At 39.3% G+C, this 18887-nt stretch overlaps 1 protein-coding gene across 4 annotated transcripts in view; it reads left to right on the top strand.

The window, feature by feature from the left end:
• The window catches only part of PRKDC (protein kinase, DNA-activated, catalytic polypeptide), an 85310-nt gene continuing 66540 nt past the window's right edge, over positions 118 to 18887 (top strand). For 3 of the 4 annotated variants that reach the window (XM_021388233.1, XM_021388232.1, XM_021388231.1), the window contains exons 1-24: positions 119 to 286; positions 376 to 452; positions 524 to 616; positions 2214 to 2288; positions 3234 to 3342; positions 5095 to 5207; positions 5902 to 6001; positions 6156 to 6211; positions 6305 to 6335; positions 7266 to 7423; positions 7619 to 7765; positions 9258 to 9422; positions 10050 to 10218; positions 11241 to 11290; positions 11874 to 12011; positions 12297 to 12446; positions 13123 to 13238; positions 13913 to 14072; positions 14888 to 14974; positions 15356 to 15475; positions 15847 to 16006; positions 16268 to 16374; positions 17361 to 17451; positions 18655 to 18818. In XM_021388233.1, the coding sequence (XP_021243908.1) occupies positions 154 to 286; positions 376 to 452; positions 524 to 616; positions 2214 to 2288; positions 3234 to 3342; positions 5095 to 5207; positions 5902 to 6001; positions 6156 to 6211; positions 6305 to 6335; positions 7266 to 7423; positions 7619 to 7765; positions 9258 to 9422; positions 10050 to 10218; positions 11241 to 11290; positions 11874 to 12011; positions 12297 to 12446; positions 13123 to 13238; positions 13913 to 14072; positions 14888 to 14974; positions 15356 to 15475; positions 15847 to 16006; positions 16268 to 16374; positions 17361 to 17451; positions 18655 to 18818 (2769 nt within the window). In that variant the 5' untranslated portion in view covers positions 119 to 153. Of the gene's footprint in view, positions 287 to 375; positions 453 to 523; positions 617 to 2213; positions 2289 to 3233; positions 3343 to 5094; positions 5208 to 5901; positions 6002 to 6155; positions 6212 to 6304; positions 6336 to 7265; positions 7424 to 7618; positions 7766 to 9257; positions 9423 to 10049; positions 10219 to 11240; positions 11291 to 11873; positions 12012 to 12296; positions 12447 to 13122; positions 13239 to 13912; positions 14073 to 14887; positions 14975 to 15355; positions 15476 to 15846; positions 16007 to 16267; positions 16375 to 17360; positions 17452 to 18654; positions 18819 to 18887 lie in introns of all 4 variants that reach the window. The other variant, XM_021388234.1, reaches the window with a different exon arrangement.

Below are 18887 nucleotides of genomic sequence, written 5' to 3'. Positions count from 1 at the left end.
CTATCGGACCGATTCGTCCAGCGCCTACCCGCCGTTCTCCTTACAGTGCACCAACTCAGATAGCCCAGAGCCCTCCTCCCCCCCCGCCCCCCGGGCGGCGTTGGGTCAGTCCGAGGGGCGGCCCCTCCCGGCTCGCTGTGCGCGCGGCTCAGGATGGCGGGCGGTGTGCAGGAGAGTCTGCAGGAGTTGCAGGGCTGCCTGCAGCTCGGCGATGCCATGCGCGGCTACGGGCTGCTGCGCGGCCTGGGCGAAGCCTGCCTCACCTGCTCGGCCGACGGCGCGCTGGGTGCGGCCCGGGGCTTGGGGAGGCGGGCGGGCGAGCGGGAAGGGCGGCTGTGGGAGCCGAAGTCCGACCGTCTGTCCGTTCTCCCGCAGCGCTGCACGTCTCCCTGCTGTTCGCCCCGGAGCGCGGCCTGCTGGCTTTCATCTGCCGCTCCCTCGGCGTGGAGGAGGTGGGTGGGCACCGAGCTGCTCCGCCGGGTGCGGTCGAGCCGGGCGCTGCTTTTAACTTTTGCCCTTTCAGTTTAGAGAATGCAGAGAAGAAGCGCTGAAGTTTCTCTGCGTCTTTTTGGAAAAGATTGGAGAGAGAGTTCATCCTTACGCCTGCAGCCTTAAGGTGGGTGAGCAGCACGTACTGCCCAGAAACTGCTGCCAGGCGCTTGGACCGTGACCAGGTTCGGACATAGAGGCACTGAGTCTCCTCAGCTGGAAGGGACGCGCAGCTATCGCCGAGTCCAACCGCTGGCTCCGCACTGTGCCACCCGAAATCCAAACCCTGTGTCTGAGAGAGCTGTCCACTGCTTCTTGAACTCCGGCACTTGGGGCCCGAGCACTGCTCCTGGGCAGCCTGTTCCATACCCACCGCCCTCTGGTGCAGAACCTTTCCCTAACCCCAATCAGCCCTCCCCTGACGCAGCTCCATGACGTTCCCACAGTGGCCTTCACAGTGGCTGTTCCACCTGGGCAGTGCTCTGCCCGTGCTGAGAGAAACTCGGGTGCTGCATGGTGTGGTCGGTGCGACAGAGCGGGGTGGAATGGGTTCTTTAAGAGTATAAACTTCCTGTATTACTGAAAATAATAGTTATACTAGTTAATAATTAATCGCATATTTAATTCGTACGAGTTGTTTTCTTTATGTATATGCATATATGTATATATGTATGCACGTATATAAACATATATAAACATATATATAATAGAATCATTGAGGTTGCAAAAGGCCTCTAAGACGGTCTAGTCCAGCTGTCAGCCCATCCCACCATGCCCACAAACCATGTTCCTCACTGCCACATCTCCACGCTTCTTGAACACCTTCAGGGTTGGAGACTCCACCTCCTCTCCGGGCAGTCTGTGCCACTGCCCCACTGCTATTTCTGAGAAGGAATTTTTCCTAATACCCAAACTAAACCTTCCCTGGCACAACTTGAAGCCATTACCTCCCATCGTTGTTACCTATCAGAAGAGGCTGACACCCCACCTTGACACAACCTCCTTTCAGGGGGCTGTTGGGAGCGATAAAATCTCCCCTGAGCCTCTTCCAGACTGAACAAACCCAGTTCCCTCAGCTGCTCCCCATAGGACTTGTGCTCCAGACCCTTCACAGCTTTGCTGCCCTTCTCTGGACGTGCTTCAGGGCCTCAATGTCTTTCTTGTAGCAAGGAGTCCAAAACTGAATGCGCTACTCAAATGCAGCTTCTCCAATGCTGAGTACTGGGGAGAGTGCATATAAGCATGTACTTATATGTGTATGACTTCTTAAGTGCTCCTGTTCTGGCAGTTAATTCTAAAGTTTCTCCTGAAATGTTGCTGTTCTTGCAGTGTACACAGGAATAGGTGGAAACTACTCTCTCTCTCTAATCCTGGGGTAGCTTGCACATTGTGACTTTGCACAGAACTGCTTTGGCTGTAACTGTGATTCCTGATTCCAAGTTAGCAGCTGCTTGCTGTGAGGAGTGGAGAGTTAGTGGCAGCAGGCTCGTTCTGTGTGCCTTTGGTTCCAGATGACACCCTTTCTTTGCTTGAACCTGAGTTGTTTGTTGTGTCAGATATTGCCTATGGAACTGCTTTCAGGATCAGTATTCTTATTGTTTTAGCTCTTTTTAAAAACTTCCACTTGTTAGGATCAGACACTTTAAAGAGGTAGGTAAATGTTTTGTTTGCTGCTAATTTATTTCAGTGCAAATGAATATTATCATCTTTATTTTTCTGTCTAGCAAACTTGTATTAGTGTTTATACAAAAGAGAGGGCAGCAAAATGTAAAATTCCAGCTCTGGAACTTCTGATTAAGGTAAGATGCATTTTATAATCTCTTTTTTTTTCCTAGAAAAAAATTAGAACATCTATCGTATTGATGTAGTTCTGCAATATCAAGCAGAAAAATTGTGCACCACAGTAGCAAAAGCATATTGATAGTCCAGTATTAGATGTTAATAAAATGTGTCTTAATGACAGTTTCGTATTACTGCAGTAGGTTGCTCAGATGTAAACATGTCATTTCTTCATCTGATGGCAAGACAAATGGCTTTGGGGCAGTCATGGATTTTCTCTTTCCCAGTTTACCATGGTTCCTTAAGGAGAAGTTTTCCACTGTGTTACTGTGTTACTCATTATAATATATTAACGTACATGACAAGTGTGGAAGAAAAGAAGGACTTTTTTTTTCAGAACGCTTGCTGGCTGTGTGCAACAGCAATTTTGTAATGTGGTTCCTGAGAATACACTTAGGCCTTTGTTTTGTGAATGCTTTTGCACCTGCTGAGTTGTGTTACTGAGGAACAAAGCTCTCTTCTGAGTTGTCTGAGCCAGTTCTTCTGTGGGTTAGTTTGGCTGTGCAGCTGAAGGCAAAAAAAGACAGTATGTGGTAAAAGCTGCTGCAGACACTGCTAAGCCTGTGTGTGGTGGCTTTTTGTTTTATATGTCTATGTGTGTCTGTGTGTGTGCACCACATACTTTTCATATGATCTATACTAATATATGACAGTAAGTATAACATAATATAGCATGTTAACTAAGAAGATTTATTAATTACACACTCATAGCAAGATGGCTTTTTGTTAAAAATATATTTCATGCTGATGCTCTTTTCTGGACCTTTTACCTTGATACTGTTTCACTGAATAGTGTATTTAAGCTAAGTTGTGCTTATGAACTGTGCTTTTATTTAGACCAAATAATATCGCTATTGCAATCCTAACTATTTTTCTAACTTTTCTTTGTTTCTTATTTATTCCAGTTGCTCCAAAGTTTACGACATTCCTGTCTGATGGAAGAGATGAAAGTTGGGGAAATCTTTAATAAATTCTATGGAGAGCTTGCTATAAGAAGTAAAGTTTCTGATACAGGTAGATTTTAGTTCTCCCATCTGTGTCTTTATTTTTATTTACTGTGTTTTTATTTGATTATTCCCCCCATAAACTTAGAATTGTTATTCCCACAGCAAGTGTGTTCAGAAATGGTAGCTGTCATATTTTAGAGCTAGTAAAATTTGTTCAGGTCTTCTGATTGTGGTCATGCAGTTTGCTGTTCTTAGCAGACCTGCATATATGCGTAAGCTAATAGATGGAAACAATTATATCATTCAGTCGAGTGGTGGTGATCTATAGATCATTTCACAATGGTGATGTAAAAGAATGCATGTCTCTGAATGCCTAAATTCTGACAGTAATTCCAGCTTTCTTGGTGCGAACCAACTTATTTAGGTTGGTGGCCCTGCCTGTGGAAGGGGGGTTGGAACTTGATGATCCTTGAGGTCCCTTCCAACCCAAGGCATTCTGTGATAATTTGCCCAGGCTTTTAGATTTTTTGCCAGGTTTAGTGCTAATCTGATGTAGCTGAACCTTCCAAGCTAGTGCTGTACCCACTTTGTAATGATATACACGCCTACCTCTATACATTTGAGCTTTTATCAAAAGCAGGCTAAATTCCAGGCTGCCAGTACCCGTAAATGCCAGGTAGTTGCTAAAGCTTGTCATAACTTTATTCCAACCCTAGCAACTGTTGTTCCACAGAGCTGTGGTTTTAGTTTGATAGTTCTTGCAGTGATCAACTTTAATGTGAGTTCATCAGTCCCTGCCTTGTTTACCTGTATTTTTTTTATCATGTTAAGCATGCTGATAGGAACTCTAGTCTGATGGCCTTGGCTAGTTTCAGTTAAAATTTTGGCTTGGCAGGTCTACCCCTTACAAAACTTGATGTGCCTGTACAGAACCCAGTTAGACTGAACTCAAGCTCCGTAACTTCTGCTAGTTGTTGGCCTTAACCCCAGTGGTACTTAAAAGACCGGGCATAACCTGAAGGCCAGCAACTACCTTGAACTGGTGCAAAATGCTTCCTCAGTGGATGTGGCCTTTATTAATCATTTTTCTAAGCCTTTTTAAAAAAGAATGTATTTATTAATGAAATAAGAATGCATCTCACATCATGTTATATATATTATGTAGATATACACTCAGATAGATAGATAGATAGCACCTCTCCTATGAGCACCAGATAGATAGATAGATAGCACCTCTCCTATGAGGAAAGGTTGAGGGAACTGAGCTTGTTTAGTTTGGAGAAGAGAAGGCTCCGGGGAGACCTCGTTGTGGCCTTCCAATGCTTGAAGGGAGCGTATAAACAGGAGGGGGATCGATTGTTTGTGAGGGTGGATAGCGATAGGACAAGGGGGAATGGTTTTAAGCTGAGACAGGGGAGATTTAGGTTAGATATTAGGAGGAAGTTTTTCACACAGAGGGTGGTGACGCACTGGAACAGGTTGCCCAGGAAGGTTGTGGACGCCCCGTCCCTGGAGGCATTCAAGGCCAGACTGGACGTGGCTCTGGGCAGCCTGGTCTAGTGGTTGGTGACCCTGCACTTGGCAGGGGGGTTGAGACTCCATGATCTTTGAGGTCCTTTTCAACCCAAGCCATTCTATGATACACATATCATACATACATATATATGTATGTATGTGTGCCATAAAGAGCCAGCTTTCCCACATGCTAATCACTAAATAAAATTCTCATGGATGATTTTCTTGTGGTTGCAAGTTATGTAGTAATTGGAATGGAAATGGCAAAGGAATTAAAATTTAATAACATGAAATTACTTTGTAGTACTGGAGAAGATCTATGAGCTTTTGGGAGTTTTAGGAGAGGTCCATCCTACTGACATGATTAACAACTCTGAAAAACTATTCCGAGCATATCTGGGAGAGCTTAAAACACAGGTATGACTGGAATTCCTTTTCAGACTCTTTCATTGTTGTTTGTTTGTTTGTTTGTTTTTTCATTTAACATATGTAGTGCTGTACATTGGATAAGTATTGTATCTACTACAATTTATAGAGATCTAACCAGATGAGCATAAATGCTTCCTTAAGGACTGTTGTAGTTCTCTAGTACTGAGAAATTTTCAAAGTAAAAAGTTGAAGGCCATCAGTTGGCAAATGATCAAATTTACTGTAAGAAAAGACAGCACATGATGATCACTGCAGTAGTGCCAGAGCACTAGTTACATTGCCACTCACTCTAAGTTTCTGATTTGGGCTCTACTGGCTGCCGACTCCTTGCACTTTCGGAAATACTGCAGTTCTGCCAGCTTCACTTTGCTTTATTCTGTACTTTTAAGAAGTTAGTGTATCCTGTCTAAGTTTTGCTATGGTTAGCCTTGGTGGAACGTATTTTACGCTTGTTAAAAGATTTCTTATGCTTAGGTAGTTAAACACTTTTCCAACTTACATGAAATTTCTGAGTAGTAGATATTTCTTACCTTTGTAGAGATGGGTGCTGACAGTCGGGCTATGTTATTTTAACTACACTTCTAAGAATTGAGAAACCTTGGATGTAAATTTATTTTGGCTAGAGGATATATATATATGTGTATATATATATATTTATGTATTCAATTCTCACTTCATTTAGATGACATCAGCTACAAGGGTTCCCAAGCTACCTGTTGTAGCAGGATGCCTGAGAGGACTGACTGCACTCATGTACAACTTTACCAAGTCTGTGGATGAAGGTATGTAGTTTTTGGAAAAAAACATCCATGCTTCCTGAGATATTTAAAGTTTTCCAATCCTATTTCTTTGTATCAATCTTCGGGTAAAAACATCTTTGTCTTCATGTAACCTTTTGTGTGTCAGTAATAAATTACATATTGGTTCGTTTTACAGATGCTCAGACTTCAAAGGAGATTTTTGATTTTGCAGTGAAGGCTATCAGACCACAGGTAGATCTGCCATATATTAATTGTTTTGTATAAATTAATTAGCTGAGTAATAATTTGCATGTGAATAACTTTTTTAAAATTTCCGTGTTACAGGTTGATCAGAAGCGATATGCAGTACATGTAGGTAAGTCTGTAAATTATTTTGGTTCATCCTTTGGGCTCTACCACTCACGCAATTAATTATTCTTTCAGGAGATGTTTGTTCTCTATCGGCTCCCTCCAGATCTCTCCAGTCTTGTCTTCTGAGCTTATCAGTGAGCAAAACTGGTGTACTTTAGGTTGGAATCTGAAGAATGTAATGTGTATTTAGGAAACTAGGTTCAGCATAATTGACTTACAAGCAGAAGCATTGTGTATGATGACATTTGCCCCTCTGCAGTGAATGCGGAACAGTGATATGAGAAGGTTAGAAGTAGAAAGAAGAGGAACGTAGCAAATTAGGAGGAAAAAAAAAGAGTACAAATGAAGCCCATAAAGAGAATGAGAAACTGACCTGTGGAACGTGAATGACGTATTCAGAAAGTGCTAAACTGCGAGATTTCAGCACTTGGTCCATGGCAACTGTGAAGTGTAAACTCTTCTTTAAAGACAGTTTGACTAGATGAAACAATATCTTAAAATTCAATTTAGGCATAAACTAGAGATTGTGAAATTGCCTGTATTCTGAACCATTGCAGTTTGGAGGAGGAGGAGACATGGGAATATGTCCTGAGCAGAAAGCCAAACCAAAGCCTAGTGAACTGTGTGACCAAGCGTAATTATTTGTAATTAGTAAAGTCCCTTTCTTTTTTACTGTTACTAGAGAAAATATGAGAACACTGCTATGCTTTCTATTAAAAGAGGAGGATCTTAGAGGGTTGAGGATTGTTTTTATGCTTAAGTTTTCAGTGTTTGGATACCGATACTATAATTGTTAGAAAAATACATTTTAAGCCTTACAATCATGGTAAATACACCCACCTAAAATCCTGATGTGCACTTGTGCAGTCCTTTCTGTTTTCAGGCAGTGGAATATGAAACTGAGTTTTTAATGATAATTATTTTTAAATTGCAGCTGGTTTGCAGTTGTTCAGCTGGCATGCTGCTCAGTTCGGTACCCTGCTCTTGGACAGCTATGTCATGCTCTTTGAAACAATGTGTAAATGGTGTGGCCACACGAATCAAGAGCTGAAGAAAGCCGGTCATAATGCTCTAGATTCGTTCCTCAAGCAGGTATCGTAGCTTTGCTGGGATCTCTGAGGCTAAATCAAAGTCAGATTTCTTGAAGGAGTAGGGGTATTTGCTGCATGCAAGTTTAGTGAATCTAATAATTATTTTGATTGGAATACTTCAGATTATGAGCTAGGTATCTTTTAGGATTTACTCTAATTTTCTGGAAATCCTGACATTTTAATATCTGCTCTACAGATGTCTTTAGTGGTGGCTAAAGATGCAGAGCTACACAAGAGCAAATTGAAGTTCTTCATGGAGCAGTTCTATGGGATCATCAGAAGAATGGATTCAAGCAACAAGGAGCTGTCCATTGCTATTCGCGGATATGGGCTTTTTGCAGCAGTACGTGCAGGGATCTTGTTCTGATAAAGCAGCATACTGAATGGATTTAAAGCTAAGATGTGTATACCGTGCTTATATACTGTATATTGGAGAGCAAAACACTTTGTCAAGGTGTGCTCCTAAGAATCAGTAGTACTGTGATAGAGTAGCTGGTTCCTAGCTGAGTTCTTTCCATTTTGCTGCAATTTGAGCAGAGTGCATTTGTTTTGTGGATTTGTTGTTAGAACTTATCCTTCCTCTTCGAGTAAAAAATTAAGTATTTAAAATTACTGAATTAACTGAACCACATGAAAAATATCTGTTATGTGGTACAGCAAGTTAATTAAAAATATTTAACGTAAATACAAAGATAGTATAATTCTGAAAACTTTAACAGGAAAGAAGAATCTTAATACTGAAGTACCTGTAAATCCTTCATGCACATAAATCTTTAATTAGAAGCACTAGTAGCTGTTGGTATGTTTAGACTGAATCTTGGTCAAGTTCCGGATGCTAGGTTGTGAAGAAGCAAGTCTTGTTGCCACTGCAATTAGTAACTACAGACAATACATAGAGTGATGGATTCAAGTTCAAGGCAGACTGTTTCACAGCCTAAATGCTAAAATAATTCTGAAGTAATACTTGGGAATACTACAGAAAAACAGCTCTGCAAGTGATCAGTGGTTAGGCTTTGTTGCTCTGTTCTTAAGCAGATCAGATGGAACTTTTAGCCTAACTTTTGTTTTCCGTTGTTAACTAAATCTGTCCATTATTCTTCTGCTGCCAGTTTCCTATGACTGGTTTTGCCTGTGCCCTGCTTCTTGGGTTCTGTTTTCCCAAAGATTACTTTTATATCTAGTTCATGCTAAATACAGATACCTATAGAATGATATGTAAGTTGCACTGAGCATTATTACGTACCCCGTAGTATTTGGGATGCCCTCTGCTTGTTCATAAGTTTAGAAGTAGGCTTTTATCCTCTGTTCATGCAGATCCCAGCATAATAAAAGTTCAGAATTCAGGCTGCTGGGTTAAACATTGGTGGTAGCCTGTGAGTGATAATTGGGATGCCGTTAAGGTAAGCCACTTATTTCTTTAATGCAGCTAGCTGAAATACTAAGTTCAATATTAGCATCTGTTATGCCCTGTCTGATATGTTTAGAGCTGAATTCCATGCTTCTAAGGCTGAATTTGAAATGGTGTAACAGAAAAGTCATGTACTCTTATAGAAAATTACAGTGTATCTGTCAGTGAACTATTGTTTTAGTTCATTGCAGGTACCATGCTTGTCTTACATGTAGAGAATAGAATACTTGAGGTTAGTCACATTGTGCTATGCAGTTCAGATCTAGACCTTGCTGCCAAAACCTACTCAGATACATTGATTCCCTGGGAAATTCAGAATGATTATTGTTACAATGTTTCAGTGAAGACTTGACTTGGTTTTAGCACTACAACCTGTTTGCTTGCTTGTGTGAAGCTGCTAAATGGTATTTCCTTTTCTCTCTGTAAGCCCTGCAAAGCTATCCATCCTAAAGATGTTGATGCCATGTACGTTGAACTCCTTCAGCGCTGCAAGCAAATGTACCTCACAGAGGCAGAGACAATGGATGACCACCTGTATCAGCTCCCAAGTTTCCTCCAGTCCATTGCAAGTGTGATATTCCATTTAGACAAAGTAAGTGGAGTATTTAAAGTTTCAGTCAGTATTTTTTTTTAATGCAACCTGCAATTTGTAAGAAGATAGTAACAGTGAACTTATAACACCTGTGATAGAAGGTATTTCATTATTTGAAATATTATGACTTTTAGCTGGGAGAATATCAGGAGAATACTAGATTTTATTTGAATAGAGTAAATGCATGAAATATACTGTTTCTTAATTTATTTTTTTTTAGAGTGTACTGAAATCTTCTTGTGCTGATACTTAGTGTATTCTCGGAGGCTGATACTTTGATTTTCCTCTGTTGCTGTATTGTCTGTGTTGTAATGAGGGTTTTCTGTATCCTAGCTGAAGATGGGAAGTGAGGCTAGGGTAGAGAGCTCTTGGATTCTGTTTTCAGACTGTTAAAGGTGAACAGATTATGCTGCCGTGTTTTTCTTGTTTAAGTAAATGGTACTTCCCTAATAAGATTAGGATGGGCTCCACTGGAGTTCTAAACTGTCCAGGAAATCTTGTTTTTCTTGATGTCTAAGGTAAATTTGCCTGCTAAATCTTCTATTGTTTCTCAGAATAGGCCACGATGTGAACTCTTGTAACACAGTTTTGTTGTATTTATATAGTTTTTTTGCTTTTTTCTTCCAGATTCCAGAAGTATACACTCCAGTTCTTGAACATCTAGTTGTGCTACAAATCAATAGCTTTCCACAGTACAGTGAAAAAATGCAGTTAGTCTGTTGCAGATCTATAATAAAGGTATTTCTAGCCCTCTCAATAAAAGGTCCTGTTCTCTGGAGTTTTATTGGCACTGTGGGTGAGTCTGTGATACTAACTTTGTTTTGGTTTCTTTTTTCCCTAAATGATAAACTGTTTCTAACAGAGTTTTGTGGAAGAGCCATTTGGGGTCAGAAAGGAAACATTTTCCATCCTTTAATAAGGAAGAATTAGAGTTTTTATTGTGGTTTGTTGTTGCTGTTGCTGTCTTTCAAATTCATTGCTAAATCGCTTAGGGAGTACTTTTAAGAATTTCTTTGGCTGACAATGTGCCTGTAATCAAGGGCAGGAGAATATGTCTTTGTTATAATCTGATTAAACATAAGACTTAAGTTCCTACTCTGGAGGATTATGGAAAGAAAGAGCTTTCACAAAAAAATGTACAAAAATCTGTTCAATATTCTTTCAGTTGCACTTACAAAGTATCACAGGAGGTAGGGATAGCATCATCTCTATTAGAAATGCATTCTTTTTAAGCTCTCAAGCTTGTTCATAGTAAAAAATGAAAATTCCAAATACGCAGTTACTAAGATTTTGTTAGTATTGGTAGCTGGCAATTCTAGTAGCTTCCAGCGTGCTGATGTTTCGTTATAACGATTTTAACTTTTCAGTTATTTTACAGTGGTTTTTATCTGTTATCATGACTTTTTCTTTGTTTTCCTTGTTTGTTACTTGGAATGTGCTGTACACCTAAAGTGCCGTGCCAGAATGGAGATCCTTGGTGCACATCTGTGAAATTCATCCGGAGTTACTGTTTTATATTATATGGCAGATAGGAGCAATTCCTTTGTCATCACTGCATTCAGACTGAAGAAAAAAGTCAAAGTAGTTTTGAGGAAAAAAATAAGCATGTTCAAAATTGTTTCCCTGGCAAACAAACAAGAGGCATCATTCCAGAATCAGTTATACTTGTCATTTGAGAATAATCTATGCTCTTTTGCCTCTCCCTTATCCTAACAAAATATAGAACATAGAGGACTGATTTGATTAATTGCTAACATAATGAGTCTTATGGATACTGTGCCTTTTAAAGTCTATTGAGGCAATTTTATTTTGTTGCAGTGCATCAGGGATTAATCAGAATATTCTCCAAGCCACTGACCTTTTCAAAGGTAAAAATAATTGTTTAAATATATTTCATCTAAATTTTTAGAGTATACAGTCCAGTTCTTGAAAATCTAGTCCAGTAAACAGAGAAAGGTCTAAAGACACAGAAATAATGCTGTCAGTCTTGAATTACATCCCTTTTGTTACTAGTTTCTGGTCCTTGCATCAGCATTATAAGAGTGTTTCTCTTATAATGCGTGTAATAACAGGGAATGTACATTTGTTCTCTGGAGTTCGTCTTTGCTTAGGTCATCCACAGAGGTTGTGATTAAGGTCACCCAGCTTTTTTCCAGGCTAGCAAATTTTGGAAACTTGAAAAGTTTTTCTCAGTGTCCCTGTCAAGGGGATGGTAAAGCTCTTAAATCCTGTGCAGCAGGAATCTCTCGCATAAATGACCACTCGAAGGACTTAGAAAGAAGGACTTCTTTTAAAAGAAGATGATGCTTTTGTGTTCTTTTCAAATTGGTTAAATAAGAAAGCCAAGCATTTCAGGTTTCTACATACATAAGTAATTTTACACGCTGTTTCAGCTTGAGTCTGGAAGTTGTATGTTAAACAGTGTTTCTGAAAAGTGCTGTGTCCTTCCAGGATTTTTTTGGAAAAGAAGCTTCTGGATCAGAAGACTCCCCTGAAGCTGGAGAGGTTGAGACAGCGAAATGGAAAGTGCCAACATATAAGGACTATCTGTTTCTCTTCAGAAGTTTACTGAGTTGTGATACAATGAAGGTAAAGACACAGTTAACATAGTAATACAAAATGAAAAGTAATCCTGAGTCTTTCTGTTGCTTTTCTAACCCCAGACTTGTTCTGAATGTCATGCTGCAGAATAACTACTTGATTTTCATTGAATTTTGTGGCTGATAAATTAATTAAATAGGGATGAATTTAGGCTTCTATAGCATAAGAAACCTCTGAAGCCAGATTCTCTAAGTCATTCAAGCCTTGGTTTGTAAATTCAAGAATTAATTCTCATTGCTATTTTGAAACATGAACCTTCTTCCTCCTACAAAGGAATCCATTTTTGAAGAAGAAAACTTTCTTTATGGAAATTCACCACTGCAGTCTCTGAGTCAGTTGCTGTACGATGAACTCATAAAATCTATTTTGAAGATTATTGAGAAGTTGGATCTGACTGTTCAGAAACTGAATGTCCATGAACAGGTGAGACCTGATGGCTTATCTATTAATTTCTGCAATTGTAGGGGAACCAAAATCGTATTCCTTGTTTTGTTTTCGTTATGATTATACAGCTCCTTATAATGTCTTTGAAGTAATGTTCATATTTGTTAAAACAATTTACTTCATATTTATTGATATTGCACTGCAGTGTTAGGAGATGGAAACAGCACCCTTTCCAGAAAGGGTTGTTAAGTACTGGAACAGGCTCCCAAGGGAGGTGGTTGGGTCACCATCCCTGAATGTGTTTAAAAACCATCTGGATGTGGTGCTCAGGGACATGATTTAGCGGTGGGTTGTTCGAGTTAGGGGGCAGTATGGTTAGGTTGCCGTTGGACTTGATGATCTTGAAGGCCCTTTCCAACCTGAGCAATTCTACGATTCTATGATAAGATTCAGAAGTAGTTGATAAGATCCATTGTTATAGACTCTACTCTGGCATCTAGTGGATTTCGGTTTTGTACTCACTTTTTCCTTATGAGCAACTATTTCTTATTATTTTTTTTAAATTATTGATATGTCAATCGTCAGTTGTTTGTTTCAGACTGGATTGTAACAACTACGAAAAGTAGAAAAGCCATCCTATTTATCTGGAGAAAAGATGTAAATGATTTTTGTGTTGTTTGACATCCAGTGTTCTTGTTTCAATATTTACTTTTAGGATGAAAATGAAACGGACAGTGCTTTTATTGGGCCTACTTCTGACCCTGCTTCAAACCTTCAGCCAAAGAAACTTACAGACTTTATTGCCTTTATAAACCTGGTAGAATTCTGCAGGTACTAATATATCTTTGTGTAGTTTAAAAGTTACAAAATGATTTGGAGGGAGTTTTATTTAAGGTACGTGTTTCTGACCTATGACCAGAGTCAGAATGGTCATAGAATGGTGATTAGATGGGAAACTTTGTGTTTCAGACATCTGGGATGTGGGTAAAAACATGCTAGCTCATCTGGAAAACAAGAAACATCATTTGATTATTTGGTTGTAATACCTTTCAGTATGTGTTGTAACTTTTCATATTACACTGGCCATATGTAACACAATATAGTAAGTACTTCAGAGACTAGAAATAGTTTTCATGAGGTAGTATCAGGCATTAAGTGAATGGCACAGTGTTGCTTGTCTGTGAAGGTCCAGTTGATTTCCTATAGCAGTGCTGCAGTCTGTCTTGGTAATGAAAGGTAGTATGTTTGTGTTTGTACAAATTTAATAGTGAGGTGCAAAGAGGAAGAGATTGCTTTGCATTGTAGAGCAAAATAAAAATCTTCCTATGCTTATTTTGGAAGGTGGCACGTCATTGATACCTTGCCATCTTTGGGGATGCATTTTAGTGCTTGTCTTCCTGGTGCTAACCTGAAAGTTTGGGGTGGGAAAAAAATTATGTTTGAATAAAACACTTTCCTTCTACCCCCTTTTTTTTTTCTGTATGATTTCTGTGCGTCTGTTTTAGAGACATACTTCCAGATAAACATGTTGAATACTTTAAGCCTTGGATGTATTCCTTTGGTTATGAGCTTATTATGCATTCAACGAGACTACCTCTTATCAGTGGATTCTACAAGCTGCTTTCTGTTACAATGAAGATTGCCAAGAAAATAAAATACTTTGAGGTGAGATCTCTCTTCCCACTGGAGTTGTAGCGTGTTTCATTTTTGGTGGGGCAGTTCTTTAATATAAGTTTTGTATGTGCAATGCCAAAAGTTCATTATGACTGTTACCCACTTGCTTCCAGTGTCTCTGGCATCCCGTGTCTCTGCAGTTAAAAGTGCATAGGAAGCCAGCAACTAGACTAGAAGCTCTGTTTCTGAAGAAACACCAGCCATACGTAATGGTTGTTTCAAAATCCTGAGCAGGGTGAGCAGAGCAATGGGAAACATGCTTGTGGTGCTGACAGAAGATAGATATCGGGAACAGAGTAGTCATGACAGAAGAGACATGTTTGGGTTAATCATTCAACTTCTTGGATGTACGTGTAGTATCTCGCTCGTTGATTTCCACAGGAAGTATGGTGCCCTACTGGTAGATGTGCTATTTCTGATATGACAGCTGTTGTAAAGTGACAGTGTTTCATCCCATTATGTGTAGCCCCCCACAGAGCCCAGAACTGTTCATGCTGTTGCTGGTAATAGCACAAAGCAAAAGTGATTCCCAATATATATGTTGATATTGTAGATGCTGTTGCAAACTGCTTTCTTGCCACCTGCGCATCCACTATTAGGGATTTTCTTTTATGATTTACTGCAGGAAAAGGGAAGTAGAAAATTGTTTGTGGTACTACTAAGCTTTGAGAGAATAAACGTACATTTTAAGTTTTCAGTGATAAAGAGTTCTTTAGTTACAAGTTTGTTTTGAGTTCAACTTGTACTTTACATTTGTACTACGTTCTACAGTTTTTAACCTGTTGATTTGTGGATTCTGTTTGTAGGGTGTCTGTCCGAAGAGTCTCAGAGAATCTACTGAAGACCCAGAAAAGAATTCTTGCTTTGCCCTGTTTGCGAAGTTTGGAAAAGAGGTAGGTTATTTTGCTGGCTAGCTTTCTTAGTCTGAATATAAGGGTAAATTACTCAACCAGAATTGTATCTTCTTAGAAATGTTACGATATAATATATGCAATAGCAGTACTCCAGCTGTTTGAATTTTACAGTATGGGTGGGTTTTAAGATTTTGTTCTTTCTGTGTTTGTTCTCAATATCAGTAGTAGTGTATTGGTCATATAGTTATTTCTCATTTGTGCATCAAGATAATTGTGCGTTAAATACTTCGTGATAACATCAGTAGGTGAATTAGATTCCAGTATTGTTTGAGTTGCATATTTTACATGGATATTAATATAGGTAATATCAAGAGTTTATAAGGTTTATGATTGTTCTTGACATATTTATCTGAATTTTAGGTTACAGCAAAAATGAAACAATATAAAGATGAGTTGTTGGCATCATGTCTAAATTTTTTACTCTCTTTACCACATGACATCATCATGCTTGATATCAAAGCATACATTCCTGCACTGCAGGTAGGTCAAAGTGACATATAGTTAACCTTTTCTTTTCTGCTAAAACGTGTGCCAAATTACTGGAGCAAAGTTAGTATCCTCTTGAAGAAGTATATTAGTAACTGTCAAACTTTGCATTATCTCCAGCAAGACAGAGTACAGATGAGTTGGTTGTCTGGATAAATAAGTAAATCGTCAGAGTTTGCCTTTGTACTTGATTGACTCTGGTAGTGCCTGTATTACAGTAGAGCAGATGCCTCCTGTGCTGATTTTGAGTGAGAGGTTGAGCAGGTGAAAGTTGCTAGGAAAGAAGATGTTAAGATATGATGTCTCCCTTTAAATCGTAGTAGTCATTAAAAAGGAGAACTGACGGTTTTACATTTGACACACAGAATGCATTTAAGCTGGGCCTTAGCTGTACACCAATGGCTGATCTGGGACTGGATGCTTTGGAAGACTGGTCAGCTCGCATCCCCAGGCATATAATGCAACCTTATTACAAGGATGTCCTACCTCTTCTTGACGGTTACTTGAAAAGCTCTACAACTACAGGTATGTATGGGCAATGAATTCTTCATAGTTATCCCTAGAGACTTGAATGTGACATACTTTTTCTCTATACTGAGGTTCTTGTAGTTGGAAAAGTATCATTTCTCTTAAACGCAGAAGTTCGCCTTTGTTTTTGAACTAAGATTTCGGTGGTTTTGTTGCTCTTGTTTGTTGTGGTGGTTTGTGTGTTTTAAGAAACCATGAGCACATACATGAGGTGAAGGTACACTAAGATAATATTTATACGCTGCTTTTCTTCATCAGCTGAACCCCAGAATAACTGGGAAGTAAGGAAGCTTTCCCGAGCAGCCCAGAAAGGATTTAACAAAATTGTGATACAGCGTCTAAGAAAAGCAAAAACTTCTTCATTGGTAAGAATGCTGATGCTTTTTAGAGTTAAAAGTGAATTAATCTCTTCCCTGTGCATCTCTTCCTCTCTCATACGCTTCTCTTTATCTTGGTGTTATTTTTTACCTTAGATCAGTCAGTTTGGTGAGACCCATTCAACAGTGTGGCTCAGAATGCCCTCACATCAGCACAGTTGGGAAGACATCACATTCTAGGGTGAGAAGGAGAGTGAAGCAGGGAAAGGGAACTTCAAGAAATCTGTTTGTTCCACCATACATTAGTCTGGTAGTGATTCTGACTTAGCAATTTAACTCCATACACATCTGATACTGGTTTGCACACGCAAAATGCTATTTGCACATATTTGCTATTTGAATTTGTAACTTTTTCCCGTTATTACTATATGGATAAGTTCTGTCTTTAGAAGTCAAACGTACCAATCATTTTGACCAGTGTCTTCTCAAGTAGCTCCAAATAAGCGTAGTCTTATTTGTATATGCCCGTGTGCAAACTGATTTGAATATTTCTTTTAAGGAATGAAACAAATAATTACTCCTACATGTGTTATGTAACTCTTTCCAACTTAATGGTCTTTAAACAAAAGGAGTAGATTTTATGTCCCACACAGGCTGTTAAAAACCTAAATTTTAGGTTCTTGGGTTAAAGTAAATGAAAAGTGTAATTTTGACTTCAGATTTCATATCACTTTGCCGATTATTATGTGATTCTGTAGGTAGGTGTTATCTGTGCAGATAAAATTTTAACCATTACTTGAGAAGTGGTAACTGAAAGACCACGGAATGTCTTGAAAGTGTTTTCCAGTGTTTCTTTCTGCTTATCAAAACCAGTGCTGCTCTTTTGCTTGATGCTGCTCCCTCTTTTCTTTGCTGTTCCTTCTTCAACCGTTTGTGAATAAGAGCTATAAATCCTTCATCCACTGTGTCAGCGAATTTATCTATGCATAGAAATAACTCTTCCTTCGCTAATATAAATCTTCTGACTTATTCAGGATGACAATCCCTCCTTGGAAACAGTAAGGACTAGAGTGGCTCGCCTTCTTGGGTCTTTAGGAGGGCAGATCAACCACAACTTAATTACAGGTGTGTAACCTAAAAATATTTACATGCCTCTGCTGTCTCTCTTGAAAGTTAAGTTCAGTGACATCTAAACACCACTTTGAGAATGCATGAGCTTTTCAAGGAAAACTATTTATTTTGACAAAACTGCTCTTATTGAGTTTTGAGGTTGAGGAGAACAGTATTAACTAACTTACAGAATGCAAAAAAATTGTAGAAATCTCACGCTTAAGGAAGAAAAATCACCCACATGTGAGCATATGGTTTTATTTACTCATACCTTCCCTTCACCCTCTATCTGCAAAGCCATTGTGAAATCTCTCATCTTTTACGATTCCTCAGCACTCAACCACTTGTTCCCATCTCTTTAGTATGATTCCTGCTTACTTCACTTTTGTGGCCTGTGAATTGCATAAAACTCTGTACGTTTACTTCTTGACTTGTGAGTTTGTTTAATGTGCACCATGCTTTTAGCAGATCCAGGTGTTGGAGCTCTATTTGAGTATCTTCAAAAAAAAGAACTTGTTTTGTCATCTTCTGTTCAATTTCTGAATAAACTTTATAATTTAATTATTAAATATCATGAAATGTAATTAAAATTGTAATGGAGTAAGTACCCAAATGTGAGGTGGTTGGAACTGGATGATCCTTAAGGTCCCTTCCAAGCCAAGCCATTCTATGATTCCATGAGCTCTAATGGATACATTCAACTCAAAATTTAGTTGGTCTAAAAAATCAATTGTACAAAAGAAAGGAACAAAACTTTTAATGTTGTTTACATTTGTCTTTTCTGCTTTTAAAAACTATTTTATTTCTGCAGAATGACAGGATGAGAAGTAACAGCCTTAAGTTGCACTGGGGAGGTTCAGGTTGGATATTATGAAAAATTTCTTCTCAGAAAGAGTGGTGGTGCCCAGGGAGGTGGTGGAGTTACCGTCCCTGGAGGTGTTCAAGAACCATGGAGATGTGGCACTGAGGGACGTGGTTAGTGGGCGTAGTGAGGATGGGTTGGTGGTTGAACTAGATGATCTTAGTGGTCTTTTCCAACCTTAATGATAATCTAGGGACAGAAGGAAGTATGGCAATTTTCCCTGAAGACCTTGGAGAACACAGCCACAGCCGTGGTCATTTTCTGTGCGACTGAAGGAGTCTTTATGTTGGATCTGCTTATCTGATCTGTATTACTTGAAGCTTATTTTATGTCCTGATCTTTTCCAAATGCACTAGCCACCTCTGCAGAAGAGATGATGAAGAAATGTGTGTCCTGGGACACCGAGAACCTCCTCAGCTTTGCTGTGCCGTTTGCAGACATGAAGCCTGTCATCTACTTGGATGTGTTTCTGCCTCGTGTGACTGACCTGGCTCTTTCTGCAAGTGACAGACAAACAAAGGTATTGATGTTCATGTACGTCTTTGTTTATGTTAGCTGAGAAGTACTACATAAAGTAGTGCCCTCCTTG

The sequence above is a fragment of the Numida meleagris genome, chromosome 2 (genome assembly GCF_002078875.1).
Source record: "Numida meleagris isolate 19003 breed g44 Domestic line chromosome 2, NumMel1.0, whole genome shotgun sequence".
In the NCBI taxonomy this organism is placed as follows: domain Eukaryota; kingdom Metazoa; phylum Chordata; class Aves; order Galliformes; family Numididae; genus Numida; species Numida meleagris.
The sequence above is the reverse complement of the archived record's forward strand: the minus strand, read 5'-3'. Positions and strand labels throughout refer to the sequence as shown.